The 14980-nt window shown below is 40.0% G+C and overlaps 1 protein-coding gene across 1 annotated transcript in view; it reads right to left on the minus strand.

Annotated features, from left to right (window-relative positions):
* Positions 1-14980, minus strand: part of dnai4 (dynein axonemal intermediate chain 4) — a 116597-nt gene that overhangs the window by 92985 nt on the left and 8632 nt on the right. Inside the window, exons 3-5 of the mRNA XM_048539720.1 lie at positions 12499-12680; positions 7580-7686; positions 4887-5043 (exon numbers count right to left, since the gene is read on the minus strand). Of these exons, the coding sequence (XP_048395677.1) occupies positions 4887-5043; positions 7580-7686; positions 12499-12680 (446 nt within the window). The remainder of the gene's footprint in view (positions 1-4886; positions 5044-7579; positions 7687-12498; positions 12681-14980) is intronic.

Genomic DNA, 14980 nt, shown 5'->3' on the forward strand with positions numbered 1-14980 from the left:
ATCAATTATTGATAAGGTCAGTAAAACACAAACAGTGCTAATTGCAGAATCAGTGATGGAGACAAAATGACACAGAGCATAATGTAGCAGTTGTTGAGTGGAACAAAAGTAAGAACATAAGAAGTAGGACCAAGAGTCAGCCATTCAGCCCCTAAAACCTGAACATGATCAAGGTTGATTTGCCCCAGGTCTTAGTTCCTTTTCTGCCAGCTCATAGGCATCAACTCCCCAATATTACAAAAAACTAATCTCTTTAATATTTTCAGTGATCTAAACTCCACAACACTCATTGTTAGAGAATTCAAAACAATCATTCCCTGTCAGAGAAGAAATTCCTTTGCATCTCAGTTTTTAATAAGTGTCCCCTTGAGCTATAATTACATCCGCTGGTCTGAGAATCCCCCACTAGTGGAAACATCTTCCCAATATCTACCCTGTCAAGCTCCCTGCCAGAAACTCGTATGTTTAAATAAGATCTTCTCATTCTTTTTAACTCTAATGAATAAAGGCCTCACTTGTTTAGCGGTTCTTGATAAATCAACCTTCATCTCAGGAATCAGTCTAATCAATCTTTTTAGAACATCCTCCAAGTCCAGAAAATCCATTTTTTAAAATATGGAACCAAAACTATACTCCCTGGAAAGATTTCCTTATTTTTAAACTCCAACCCCCAGTAATGAATGCCAAAATTCCATTTGCCTTCTTAATTTCTTGCTGTATCTGTATGCTAACTTTTTGTGTTTCATACAAGAATACCCAGATCCCTCTGCACTGCATCTTTTTTCAGTCTCTCACCATTATACTATTGTCTGCTTTTTGATTCTTCAACTCAAGTGCATGATCTTGCACATTCCTACATTAAACTTCATCCACCAAGGTTTTGCCCACTCACCCAACACCTTGCAGATTCCTTACATCCTCATTAAAAATGCCCTCCCATCTATTTTGGTGACATTAATATAGATTGTAAACAATTATGATCTTTTGGCTGACCCATGTAGCACTCCACTAATTATATCTATCCAATTTGAAAAAAGACTCATTCACCCCAAGTCTCTGTTTTCTATGTGTTAACCAATCCTTGATCCATACTAACACTATCTCCAATACTATGTGGTCCTATCTTGTGCAACAATCTTTTAATCAAGCACCTTATTGATAGCATTCTGAAAGTCGAAATACATGTATCAATACCCCTTTACCAACGCTGCTTGCTATATCTTCAAAGAACTTCAGCAACTTTGTCAAATTTGTTTTTCCTTTCATAAAACTATGTTGGCTCTATTTGATTACATTAAGCTTTTCTAAATGCTACCCTATTTCATCTTTAATAATGGCCTTTTGCACTTTCCCAACAATAGATCTTAGGCCAATTGATTTACATTTCCTATATTCTTTCTCCATCCCTCCTTGAACAGGGGTGTTAAGTTAACAGGTTTTCAATCTGCGAGAACCCTCCCAGAATCCAGTTTGTTCTAGACTGCTTCGACCAAGGTTCCCACTATCTCTGCAGCTACTTCCTTTAAAAAACTTGCAGGCAGGCAATCAGTTCCTGGAGACTTGTCTGCCTTTACTCCCATTACTTTGCTAAATATTTTGTCCCTTATTATAGAGGCTGTTACGAGACTTTTCCTCCTATCAGCATCTGGTCTATCTGTTGTCTTTGGATTCTTTTAAATTTGCTGCACCGTGAAGGCAAATGTAAAATGTTGGTTTATCTTCTATTTCCCTGTTACCCATTATCAACTTTGCAGTTGCATCCTCTAAGAGTTACACTTACTTTAGCTGCTTTCATTCTTTTTTATGTATATGTAGAAGCTCTTGTTGTTTGTTTTTATATTTCTTACCAATTTATTTTTAGAATCATTTTCTCATTCTTCATTAGCTTTTAAGTCACCTGCTGCTGCTTCCTGAAAAGTTCCAAATCCTCTGGCATTCAACTAATTTTCGCTCCTTAGTATGCCTTAGTTTTTGATTGGCTACCGTTCCTGCCTGCCTTTGTTAACTACTGACAGTTAATCTTCCTCATCAAGCCTTTCTCTTTGATGCTATCTCCACACTACTGCTTCTTGATCAGCTGGCACAACAATAATTTATTTTCTTTTTAGCACATTTTTGTACATTCGCTCAATGCTATTTTCTTAAATTAATGCCCCTCCTCGAGCTGCTAACCTAGCTCAATACTAAACATTCCTTACACTCATGTCTTCAACAAATTGTAGGCTGACATCCTCCCTGATATATTCACAGCCTTCTGCATCTAGTTGATTTCTTCTAAGTAATTCAAGTCTTCTCCCCAACCCTAGTGTTGCTGCTATGCACCTCTGTATTCTGAACCTGCTCCTGTATAAGGGGCAGAAGGGCACCAAAAACTGAAAGGATCACACACAGCTGCAACTACAGGAACATATTGAGAAGAAGACTTCCAGACATCCTTACCGTCCGAATACAATGCATAGGCCAAGTAATATATCTGCAGTTCACAGAGATCTAGAGTATTTGAAGGGTCAGCAGCCTGTGATGCATATTTCAATCAAAATTGCAACCCACTGCTTTAGATTTCATTGCAATGCACCTGCAGTGGGCGATATTACAACATTTAACTTCCGGCTTTGATCCAAGACTGAAATTGAGGATATCAGCAACAGTAGTTAATCTACAGTTCATGCTTATGCTTAGCAGGGGATTAATATCATGTTTACCAAAACTAAATGTTCTTCATGTTCATATAGACAAACAACAAAAATTGGAATAGCCCTCTAAGATATGTTAATTTTGTAGAGTCTTGTATTGTATTATTCAAAAGAGAATCCTGTGTGTGATTATCAGCTGCATGTTAAACAAATTGTACCCACGTTCCTTTGAGCTGTTGTGCCAGTTTTATACCATCCTTTCCAAACTCTTTGATCCTGCATAACACGAAAAATGTTTTGTGTTTGTGGTTGTGCTTTGCATGCTTGACTTCCAACTCTTTTAAAGGACTTATGCTGAACTGGAATGACACATATCAAGGAGTTGATTCGAATATTCATCGAGCAGATGATGAAGAACGACACAAGTGATAATCTGGAATTAATAATCCAAATAATGCTGATTGCTTTGGCAGTAATTCACTTCTAACCAAAGGTTAGAATTTAGGCAGGTAGGATTCAAGGCCAGCGGTAAACCATCACAATCTTGGCAGAGACTTCTACTTTCAGATATTATTTTCTTACCTTCAGTCAGATTACAGCTCAAAACTATCAGGACGTGGAACCACAACAACAGGAACATGATAGCAGGCAACAGGAGGCTACCATTAGGAACCAGAGAAACGTACATGGCCAAAATATCTCAATTTTCATTTATTTACCATGGAGATGCTCTGAGTAAATAGATAGTTGAAGTAGGTTATTTTCTTTCAAATGATTTTCTGATGCTGTATAAATAAGGCAGCACGCCTTGGGAGGAGGTGACGGCCTTGTGGTATTATCGCTGAACTGTTAATCCAGCGACGCAAATAATGTTCTGGGGGCCCAGGTTCATAATCCCGCCATAGTAGATGTTAGAAATAAGGTTAATGCTGACCATGAATCTAGTGTTAATTGTCAGGAAAAAAACCTGTCTGGTTCACTAATGTTCTTTAGGGAAGGAAACTGCCATCCTTACCTGGTCTGGCCTACATGTGACTCCAGATCCACAGCAATGTGGTTGATTCATAAGTGTCCTCAGGGCAATAAATGCTGCCTGGCCAATGACACCCTCTTCCCATGAATGAATAAAGAAAAAATATAGAAATGATATCCTGTAAGCAGAAGGAAGTGTAAAGAGGTGTCCTATTCTGAATAAATGAAAACTATGTGCATCAGGGATGAACTGAATGATAGTGCTGGAGAAGAAACATTGTGTTGTACAGCCATATTCAAAGTAAGAGATGCTAGAAGAAGAGTCTAACTTCATATATTTATTACACATTCCTTGTGTTTCAACCAAATTCTGGGAACAATAAAGGTGATACTGTAATACTTTCTCTCTCTGCTTGCTGCCTTATTTGACATAGCACCAAAAAGCCATCTGAAAGAAAATAACCTACTTCAACTCTCTATTTAATCAGAGCACATCCATGATAAATATATGAAAATTGAGATATTTTGGCCATCTACATTTTGGAAGTTGCATAATATATCTGCAATCATTGAAAATGCTTTCAAATTCAAAATAGGCGCATATACCTAAATGGGTTTAGTTAACTATCATATCAATGCCAGAAGTAATGGTCCACCAGACCCAGTGCAAGCCTTGATCTTAGCCAAGTCCAATTCACACCAATAACTTTATAATGGACAGATGGAGGCTCTGCCTTTACAAAACCCTCAAGGATACTGCAGTTTAGATAGGGACTCAACATATTCAAATCCAGGTTTGCATTCATTTCAACTAACCCTCACAACTGATAGCAGGCATGTGACAGAACAGCTGTAGGATTCTGTTGCAGAGCCTTTTAACATTCTATTTCTTTTGGTAACATCTTGTATATTTAAACATCATGGTAACAATTTCTTTACTTCTAATGTCAAATCCCACCACTCTGACATTTTGATTGTGATTTTTTAAAATTTTAATTTAGGCAATAAAGACAAAGAAAGTTTTGTAATTGTATATGAGGGATCTGTGTAGAGTAGATAGGGGAAAACCCTCTGCCATTGATGGACTGATTTACGATGATTGGCAAAAGCAATGGTAACATGAGGAAAAACACTTTTTTTGCAGCACATGGGTACGACCTGCATGGTACTGCCTGAAAGTATTTGAATCAGAGCTTTTAAAGAGGCTAGTTATGTTAATGACATTTTAATCTAGCCATTTGGGAGGTTGATTATATTTAAATATGTATTTAAAAAACTTACTTGACTGCTTCTGCTTCTGCTGAATCCACTGAAATCACTTCAACAGGAAGATCAAGAAGCGTAAATGTTTCAGTCTCTGTCAACTGCACATCTACAATCTTGTTTAGATCATCTTCACTTAGTTGTTCTCGTACATCTTCTCTTCGGATTTGTACATCTGAAACCATAAGGGTATAACGAGCAGGGTTAGGGTCTAAGGTTGATCCTACTTCTTCAGTTTTTTGCCCAAATATAGGTCCAACCAAGAATGCTGCAATCTCCACCAAGGGCAGGGCGTGGAGACAGATCCTGAGTCCAGCCTAACCAGAATGAGAATCAAATACAATACTATTGACAGTAATCTTACCCATTTTAACTGCTCAGCCAATGGGAACAATAATTTACTTACCACTTGGGAAGCCAGTTTGTGGATTCTGACGGTAGAGACTCCAGTTTTTTTTTTATTGCACGGCTGAGTAGGAATCTCTCCCAGTCATACCACCTGCCATTGGCAGATGTTGGAAGGATTTACAGATTGATAATCAATCTGGTTGGCAGTGTTTTCAAAAACTTTTCTTGGTCATGACATCCTGGAAGGGACTTGAATCTGGAGCCCCCGTCTCAAAGACTGGGTGCTACACACTATGCCACATGACTTCCTAATGTTCATAAGACATTTCACATTTCATGAGGGAATTTGAAAAATTTAATTGGAAATTAGAGTGCAAAAATGTAAGATTATGAAGAAAAGGAGAGAGGAAGGAATTCAGGTAAATATTCTTGTGTAGAGACTTGTCTGCAATGGGGCAACGATGGAAGGAAAAATGATAATAACTTTTAAAAGAAAAATGGAAAATAAAAGTAGAAAATATCTGGCAACGGCAGAACTGACACCACAGCATACACCAAATGGCTCTTTTAAAAAATGATTCAATGATGTTTCCATTCTCTGGACCATTAGCCCTTGAATACATTCCCTAATCAATTCTGAGTCAGCTAGGGAAACATCAACAATACCACAGTGGACAGCTTATTTTTATTTTTTGTTTTGACCCACCAGGTTCACTAATGTCTTTCACAGAAGGAAATCTGACATCCAGGTCTGGCCTACATGTGACTCCACACACACAGCAATGTAATAAGACTGTGAGAAATGGAACAGGAGTAAGCCGTTCATCCCCTTGAGCCTGTCCACCATTCAATAGGATCCTAGCTGATCTGACATTCCTCATATCTGCTTTCCTGTGTTTTTCCTGAAACTATTAATTCCCGATGTGATTGAGAATTTATCTATCTCTGCTTTAAACATATACAGGGACTCTTCCCCCACAGCTCTCTGTGGCAAGGAGTTCTAAAGAATCTCAATTCCTTCAGGGGAAGAAATTTTTCCTCATCTCAGTTTTAAACTGGCACCAATTTATTCTCAGAATATGCCCTCTGCGGCATGTTGGCTCAGTGGTTAGCACTGCAGCTTCACAGCACCAGGGACCCGGGTTCGATTCCAGCCTCGGGTAACTGTCTGTGCAGAGTTTGCACATTCTCCCCATGTCTGTGGGGGTTTCCTCCAGGTACTCTGGTTTCCTCCCACAGTCCAAAGATGTGCAGGCTAGGTGGATCAGCCATGCTAAATTGCCCGTAGTGTTCAGTGGTGTGTGGGTTATAGGGGGATGAGTCTGGGTGGGATGCTCCGAGGGGTGGTGTGGGCTTGTTGGGCCGAAGGGCCTGTTTCCACACTGTAGGGAATCTAATCTAATCTATTCTAATCTAATCTAATCTAATCTCTGTCCTGGACTTTCTGATGAGGGGAATTCCTCCCAGCTTTTACCCTGTCAAGTTCCTTCTAAATCCTATACGTTTCCACGAAATCACATTTCATTCTTCTGAACTCTAGTGCACGGAATCCCAACTGGTTTAGCCTTTGCTTGTAAGACAGTCACTCCATAGTGGAATCGTCCTAGCGAACCTTCTCAGAGCAGTGCTCACAATCGAAGCTGCAACACCAAGAAGTGGGTAACTCAATATCTGGGTACCCTGGAAGAAAATAAGTGAGATTGGGGATGACAAAGCCAGGAAGACAAGCTACAGTAGTCTGGATTGTGTGTGCATGTACATGTGTGTGTGCATATGTGCGCGTTGGGAGTGGAGGTTTCCAAGGCACTGCCTCTGTCTCAAGGATGGACATTATTCTAGAAGACGTAAAATGAAGTCTCCACTATCTCTAAGTATACACTAGGAGGTCGATAGGTTTAAATTGGGGCCCTCCTACTTGAAAGAAGGCCTTTCTTTCACAGATAAAGTGCCCATGAGGTCAGGATATGTTTATTAATTAGCCATTTGAGAGGATTCACAGACCTCCCGTTAGTCATTCAAGCTGCCACTTTGCCAGGCTTCTCACCTCCCAGCCTGTCCCAAGGGCCAAGGAAATTTCAGCCATAGTTTTCATTAACCAACATCCCAGCCCATCTCATTCAGGGACTTAATAATGGCCAGCATGTTTTTTTTCATCTTACTAGAAGTCATTATGATGAAGTCTTTGATTCAGGAACAGGGCAGCTAATGACTTGATACTGACAGAAAAAATACCTGTCAGCTGTATCAACATTCCCAGCTGTTCTGATAGTGATTTAAATACTAAAATATTACATATATTTCATACATGTATTAATAAAAATCGCATAGAATATTCAGTTATGACTTGAGGCCATAAATCTTACATTGTAAACCTGGAATTTCATGTTGAACACCAGATTCTCCAATATCTTCCAATGAATCGGAAAAGTTACGACTTGATCGAGAGACACTAGCACTTTCATAGGTGGACCTGGAGTATAGAGGAGAAAGTAAACTTTTATTAAAACATGAATCACAGCATCGCCACAAGAAAACTTTAATTTTAACCTCATATTGACCATTATGAAATACTCAAGTAAGTAGTTTTTATCCTTGCATTATTAATAGAATTTGTCTCTCCTAGCTCTGAATGAGCTGCTGTGAACAATGGGGTTAAAGATGAACATTATAGAGGAGTTCTGCACACACCGGATTAAAGAGTTGCAGAGAAATAGGAAAAACCAAATTTAAATGTTTAGGAAGAACCTAAACTAAATTATTGCTAAAACACTTCAACATTTCTGAAAAAAATGTAATGTTATGAAAATGAAGGGTAGGAAATCCTGGAGGGAATAATGCAAATGTGAAAAGGAGAAAAGAATTCCTATATTGTGTAATATCCATTTACATGGCACTTTATCGAATGTGTTCTGAAAGTTCAAATACACTACATCTACTGATTCTCCTTTATGAACAATGCTTGCTATATCTTCAAACAGCTATTGCAAATTTGTCAAAGATGGTTTCCCTTTCACAAAACCATGACTCATTTTGACTGCATTTAAGCATTTCTAAATGTCCTTCTATTTCTTCCTAAATAATGGACTGTAGCATTTCCCCAATGACAGATGTTAAACTAACTGGTCTGTAGTTTCTTGTTTCCTGATCCCCTCCCTTCTTGAACAGGGACATCATATTAACAATTTTTCAATATACTTGAACCATCCTGGCATCCAGTGAGTTCTCAAATATTTTAAACAATGCTTCTGCCATCTCTGCAGCGTGTCCTTTTAACCCCCAGATATAGGACATCTGGTCCAAGCAACTTGTCTGCCTTTAGGTGAATTAGTTGGTCAAATATTCTGTCCCTTATGATAGAGACTGTTACTTTTCTCCCACCAGTACCTGATTTACCTGTTACATTTGGGATGTTTATAGTGTTCTCCAACATGAAGACTTATGGAAAATATTGACTTATCTATCATTTCCATGTTCACCATTATCAATTCCACAGTTGCATCCTGTAAGGGGCTCACACTTACTTTAAATACTTTTTTTTAATATATACCCATAGAAGCTCCTGCGGTTTGTTTTTATATTCCTTGCCATTTCACTTACAAAGTCCACTTTCTCCCTCTTTTTAGTAAACTGCTACTGCTTCCTAAAAAAACTCCCAATCTTTTGTCCTACCACTAGTTTTTGTCACTTTGTATGCATTGCTTTTTTATTAGATATTTTCAAGGACCACCTTTACTAACCATTGGTGGTTCAATCTTCTCATTGAGTCTTTCCTTCTTTTTAAATGGAATAAATTTTCACCAAACAGTATGAAATATATGGTTAAATGACTGCCACTGCTCATCAACTCACTTTCGCCTTAGTCTATATCCCCAGCCTGCTTTTGGAAAACCATTTCTTCATACCTTTGTGATTGCACTTATTTATGTCGAGGACTTTGGTTTGAGAACTTTGGTTTGAGACCTGAGTTGCTCTCCTTCAAACTAAATTTGGAATTCTTTTATATTGTGATCACTATCCCCTAGAGGATCCTTAACTATGAGATCTCTTAATACAACTTTAGATTGCTCAATCTAAAATAACATGTTCTTGGGCAGGTTCTGCAATATAGTGCTCCAAGAAGAAATCTCTGATACACTTTAGAAATTCGTCTTCCATGTCACTCTTCCTTATTTGATTTGACCAGTCAACATGCAAATTAAAACTACCTGTGATAATTGTCATGCCTATTTTATGTGACTCTAGTATTTCATGACTTATAAAGTGTAAAGTGATGCATTTTGAGAGAACTAACAAGGCGAGGAGAACATGATAAATAACAGGACCCTGAGTAATACGAAAAGTCAATTGCACCTTGATATCCTTGTACATAGATCCTTGAAGGCAACAAGGCAGTTAAATAGAGTAGTTAAAAAGACTATGGAGATACCTCCCTTTATTAGTCAAGGCACAAATACAAACACAAATATTTGGAGAAGCCATGATGGAATTGCTTAAAATATTAGTTAGGCCACAGCTACGGTACCATACATAGTTCTGGTCTGTATGCTATAGGAAGGATGTGATTGGACTAGGGTAGGTGCAAAGGAGATTCGCCAGAATTATGTCCTAGGCTGGAAGTTTTCAGCTATGAAGAGAACTACAAAGGAACAGGAGTAGGTCCCTCAAGCCTTTACACCATTCAATGAGATCATGGTTGATCTGATAATCTTCAACTTCACTTTCTTGCTTTTTATCCCATTCCCTCATTAATTTAAAATCTCAGCCTTGAATATACTCAATGATCCAGCCCTGTGGCAAAAACTTCCATAGATTCACAACCCTCTGAAGGAAGAAATTCCTCACCTTAAACATGCAGGCCCTTATTCTGAGATCATGTCCTCTGGTCTTAGACTCTCTCCCATAAAGGGAAACAATCTTTCTGCATCTATCCATTCAAATCCTCTAAGAATCTTATACATTTCAGTAAGGTTGCCTCTTAATCTTCTATATTCCAATGGGTACAGGCCTAATCTACTCAACCTCTTCTCATAGGAAAGTCCCTCCATGCCTGGCTTCAGCTTAGATAACCTTCTCCAGACTGCTTCCAGTTCAAGTATATCTTCCTGTTCACAGTATTCCACCTGTGATCTGACTAGCATCTTATATAGTTTTGGCAAGACTCCCCTACTTTTATACTCCATTCCCATGAAATAAAGACCGGCATTCCATTTACCTTCTCTATTATCCACTGAGCTTGGATGCTAGTTTTTTCTGATTTCTTGATATCATGTGGAGTTAATGAAATTTGCAGAAGGCCACCATCTATGGTACTGGGGGCCTCTGAAGGAAGCTGAGATAGACCATTCACTTGATACTTACGGCTGAAGTTTGTTGCAATTACTTCAATTTTTATCTTTCACACTGATGTGCTAGAGACTCCTATCATGGAGGTTAGAGATACTTGTGGAGCCTCCTATTCCAGTAAATTGTTTAAGTGTCCACTGTGATTCATGAATGGATGTGGTAGGCCTGCAGATCTTAGACCTGATCTGCCAGTTGTAAAATAATTTAACCCTGTATATCACTTGCTGCTTGTGCTATTTGACACATAAATATTGTAGTTTCACCAGGTTGGCACCTCATTTTTACATATGCCTGGTACTGTTCCTGCTTGGCCTCTTGCACTCTACAATGAACCAAGACTGAATCCCTGGCTTGATGGTAACAGTAAATTGGGGTCATGAGGTTGCAGACGTTACTTGAATAGACTTCTACAGCTGCTGACAGCTCACAGTGCCTCATGGATGCATAGTCTTGAGTTGCTAGATCTGTTCATACTCAATGCCATTTATTATTGTCATAGTGCACCACAAAACAATGAAATGTAGTTTCATTGCAAAGATATAACTTCCTCTCCACAAGAACTGTGCATGCTCACTCCTATTCATGCTGGCATGGACAGATGTATCTGTCTGGCTTGATGTCTTAAGATTTCATAGGATATGGAGCAACTATCGAGGACACTTTGGGCAACTCCCTCCCATCTATAAACCACTGTGTCATACATTAGCTAATTCTGTCCAGCTGGTGTGAACATACCAAGAGATGGTGATGGTGATGGTGATGGTGATGGTGATGGTGATGGTGATGGTGCTGTCTGAGACACTGTGTGTAAAGTATGATTCCATGAGTCTGATTATTTCAGGCTGTTACTCATCGGTGAGACAAGTCTCCAAATTTGGCACTAGCCCCAGATATTATTAAGGAGGACTTTGCAACGTAGAGAGGGCTTAGTTTTCCAACATCATCTCTGAGGCTAGATGGTCGATCTAATATTGTTCCTTTGAGACATTTTAATGTTTGATACGACTGAATGGCTTGCTAGGCTACTTCAGAGGGCAGCTGAGAGTTGATCATATGGAGTCAAATGTGCCTAAAACAGGTAAGAAAGACAGATTTATTTCCAATTTTGTGGATCAGATGGATTTTTACTCCAATCATTTCATGGTCATTATTAGACTTCTAATTCCAGATTTTACTGAATTCAAACTCCACTGTCTACTAAGGTGGGATTTGAACCTGTGTCTGAATCTGGAATCTTTGAATCAGAGAGACTAACCCGAAACCCCCTCCAGCCCAGGTCTCTGGATTACTCCTCCAATCACATTGGCACTATGCCATCATCTCCTCTCTAATATAACGTGGAACATCGGTTGCATTATAATGTAAGATACAGAAGATAATTATTTTGTTTCTTTTTCTTTTCAGTCTTATTTTCAAGGATAGTTTGCTCGTCAAAAAATATTTAAGAGGGGAATCTGGTCTTATAGCAAGTAGCTAAGGTTAGAAGAGAAACAAGTGATGATTATTAATTGAAATCTGGACATCAAAAGGGGGATCAGCTGGATTATGGAGAGAGACAGTTGTGTTGGTATAGTCATAACCTCTCTGCAGAAAGAAAATCTATGCCACCGAGTATCTGTTTGGCCATCTGGGTTAGAATCTATTAACTAGTATCACCTTTCATAGATTTCCAGATCATGGCACAGTTTAAGAAACTTGCTCTTCATCACAACTTCCGCAGCAAGCGCTGCTATGATACTGTGATATTTTAATCATGACGCATGGAGTGAGGTTCATGCAATATGCACAAAATGACTGGTACTTTCATACCTACTTGGAATAAGTTGGCTCCAAATAGTCCTTATAAACTTATTTCTAAACTAGGTAATGTGCTAAAACACTACACAATTATATATTAAAAATTCACAAGATGTGCATTAAGGCGGAATGAGAATGTTACCTGGTAAAAGGTCCGGCATAACTAGCATTTGCAATTGTCTGGTACATTGTACCACCGACAATATGGTCAGATGAGGCTAAGTCCTGAGAGATGAAAATTTTATTTTGCCTGCTTTGTGTAAAAGCAGTGTCAAATACAACAAGGGAGTGAGGAGTCACATCTTTTCCAGTCTCATCGAACACCTAGAAATGACAGATATACACTAGTATCATTTGAACTCTATCAGTTTATATGATCACAAACATCAAAAATCAATAAAAAAAATTAACATGGAAATCTAAGATAATGGGAACTGCAAATGCTGGAGAATCCAAGATAATAAAGTGTGAAGCTGGATGAACACAGCAGGCCAAGCAGCATCTCAGGAGCACAAAAGCTGACGTTTCGGGCCTAGACCCTTCATCAGAGAGGGGGATGGGGGGAGGGTTCTGGAATAAATAGGGAGAGAGGGGGAAGCAGACCGAAGATGGAGAGAAAAGAAGATAGGTGGAGAGGAGAGTATAGGTGGGGAGATGGGAAGGGGATAGATCAGTCCAGGGAAGACGGACAGGTCAAGGAGGTGGGATGAGGATAGTAGGTAGGAGATGGAGGTGCGGCTTGGGGTGGGAGGAAGGGATGGGTGAGAGGAAGAATAGGTTAGGGAGGCAGAGACAGGCTGGACTGGTTTTGGGATGCAGTGGGTGGAGGAGAAGAGCTGGGCTGGTTGTGTGGTGCAGTGGGGGAAGGGGACAAACTGGGCTGGTTTTGTATTGCGGTGGGGGAAGGGGAGATTTTGGAAAGGGGAAACCAAGCGGAGGCTTGGGGACCGCATTGCAGAACACCTCCGCTCGGTTCGCAATAAACAACTGCACCTCCCAGTCGCAAACCATTTCCACTCCCCCTCCCATTCTTTAGATGGCATGTCCATCATGGGCCTCCTGCAGTGCCACAGTGATGCCACCCGAAGGTTGCAGGAACAGCAACTCATATTCCGCTTGGGAACCCTGCAGCCCAATGGTATCAATGTGGACTTCACCAGCTTCAAAATCTCCCCTTCCCCCACGCATCCCAAAACCAGCCCAGTTCGTCCCCTCCCGCCACTGCATCACACAACGAGCCCAGCTCTTCCCCTCCACCCACTGGGCAGAGAGGGTGTAGTAACAGCAAAAGGAGAGAGTTGAATGTTACAGGGTAGTTGTTGTAGAGTAATGGGAAATATTGCAAGATTTCATGGAGAAAGGCAGGGTGCAAGTGGCCTGAAGAGTGAGAGGGGTCAGACTCACAAACAGCTTTGATACATTAACAGTTAGGGGCTTAGGGGGAAATGTAGAAATGCCAAGAAAACAAAGGTGAGGTCAGTGGAAGTGAGGAAAGATTCCTGGATAATGGAAGAGGAATGACAAGACTATGGGGATGAATGTAGAGTTTTCACCCACCAAGGTGAACAATGCTAATGAGCAGTGCTAGTGAATGTCAAAATAAGTTCATTCTCTGAGGGTTTGAAGAGGTCATCATCAAAAATGTTGGTGGCACTGGAAATGGTGGAGCAGAGGTAAGAGGGACTTTGAAAATCTGACACCCTGTTACTGGTCTGGGAATGCCAACTCCTGTAGTGAGCATTTTTTTCTTGCAGACAGGGAAAATATGATTGAATGTCATCTCAATCGGTGCATGAGCAATTCATGAACAGGGACATCCATGACAGCTGCTGATCCTACCCCGGTAAGGGATCAGTAATGGCACTGTCTTGCAACTGGCAGAAAATTGAGAGCATGTTGTCACTTATTCAGCGCGCATATCAAAAATTGGTAAAGGATCCCACATTCAATCCTTCTATCTGACATGATGTTCAATAGACTCTGAATTTCTAGTTAGACTGAGGGATATCCTTACTCAGCCTTGCACAGCACAAAAGGTCATTCACCCATTTGCTGTGCTGCAGCCAAGTTCACCTCTGTGCACCTGCTGCCATTCCTGCAGAACAGGAGCACCAGCTTTTCCTGGATTGCCTCAAGGAGAACCTACAGCAAGATGTTGCTGAACCATGGGCTACTCTCTGTCTGGTCAGGGACATTTCTGAAGAGGATAGGGCAAACACCACAGGCTGCCCAATCCTTCATTCTTGAAGTAAGTGTCCAGCTACGTATCAAATATGGTGAACCCAGAAGGTCCTTTTGGGGTCAAGACCTATTCTGCAAGATTCACCATTCTGCATGCTCATATATTTGTAATGAACTGAGAATCACGCAGTCGTGCAAGATAAACCAATCTGCCCTGAGTGGCTGTGACTTCCAATTCTGCATCCAACACTAAACTTAAACTGCTTAATGGAAGATCCCAGCCAAAGTTTTTCAACACTGAACAAGCAATGAGAGGATTTTTCATAGCTTTTTTAAAAAGAATAAATATTTATTAATCCACACCCAAAATGCATTTACAACACCCACTCATGCATACGTGCACACAGAGAACTGACAATGTTTTTAGTGAAAGCCTATTGGGT

The sequence above is a fragment of the Stegostoma tigrinum genome, chromosome 8 (genome assembly GCF_030684315.1).
Source record: "Stegostoma tigrinum isolate sSteTig4 chromosome 8, sSteTig4.hap1, whole genome shotgun sequence".
Lineage (NCBI taxonomy): Eukaryota > Metazoa > Chordata > Chondrichthyes > Orectolobiformes > Stegostomatidae > Stegostoma > Stegostoma tigrinum.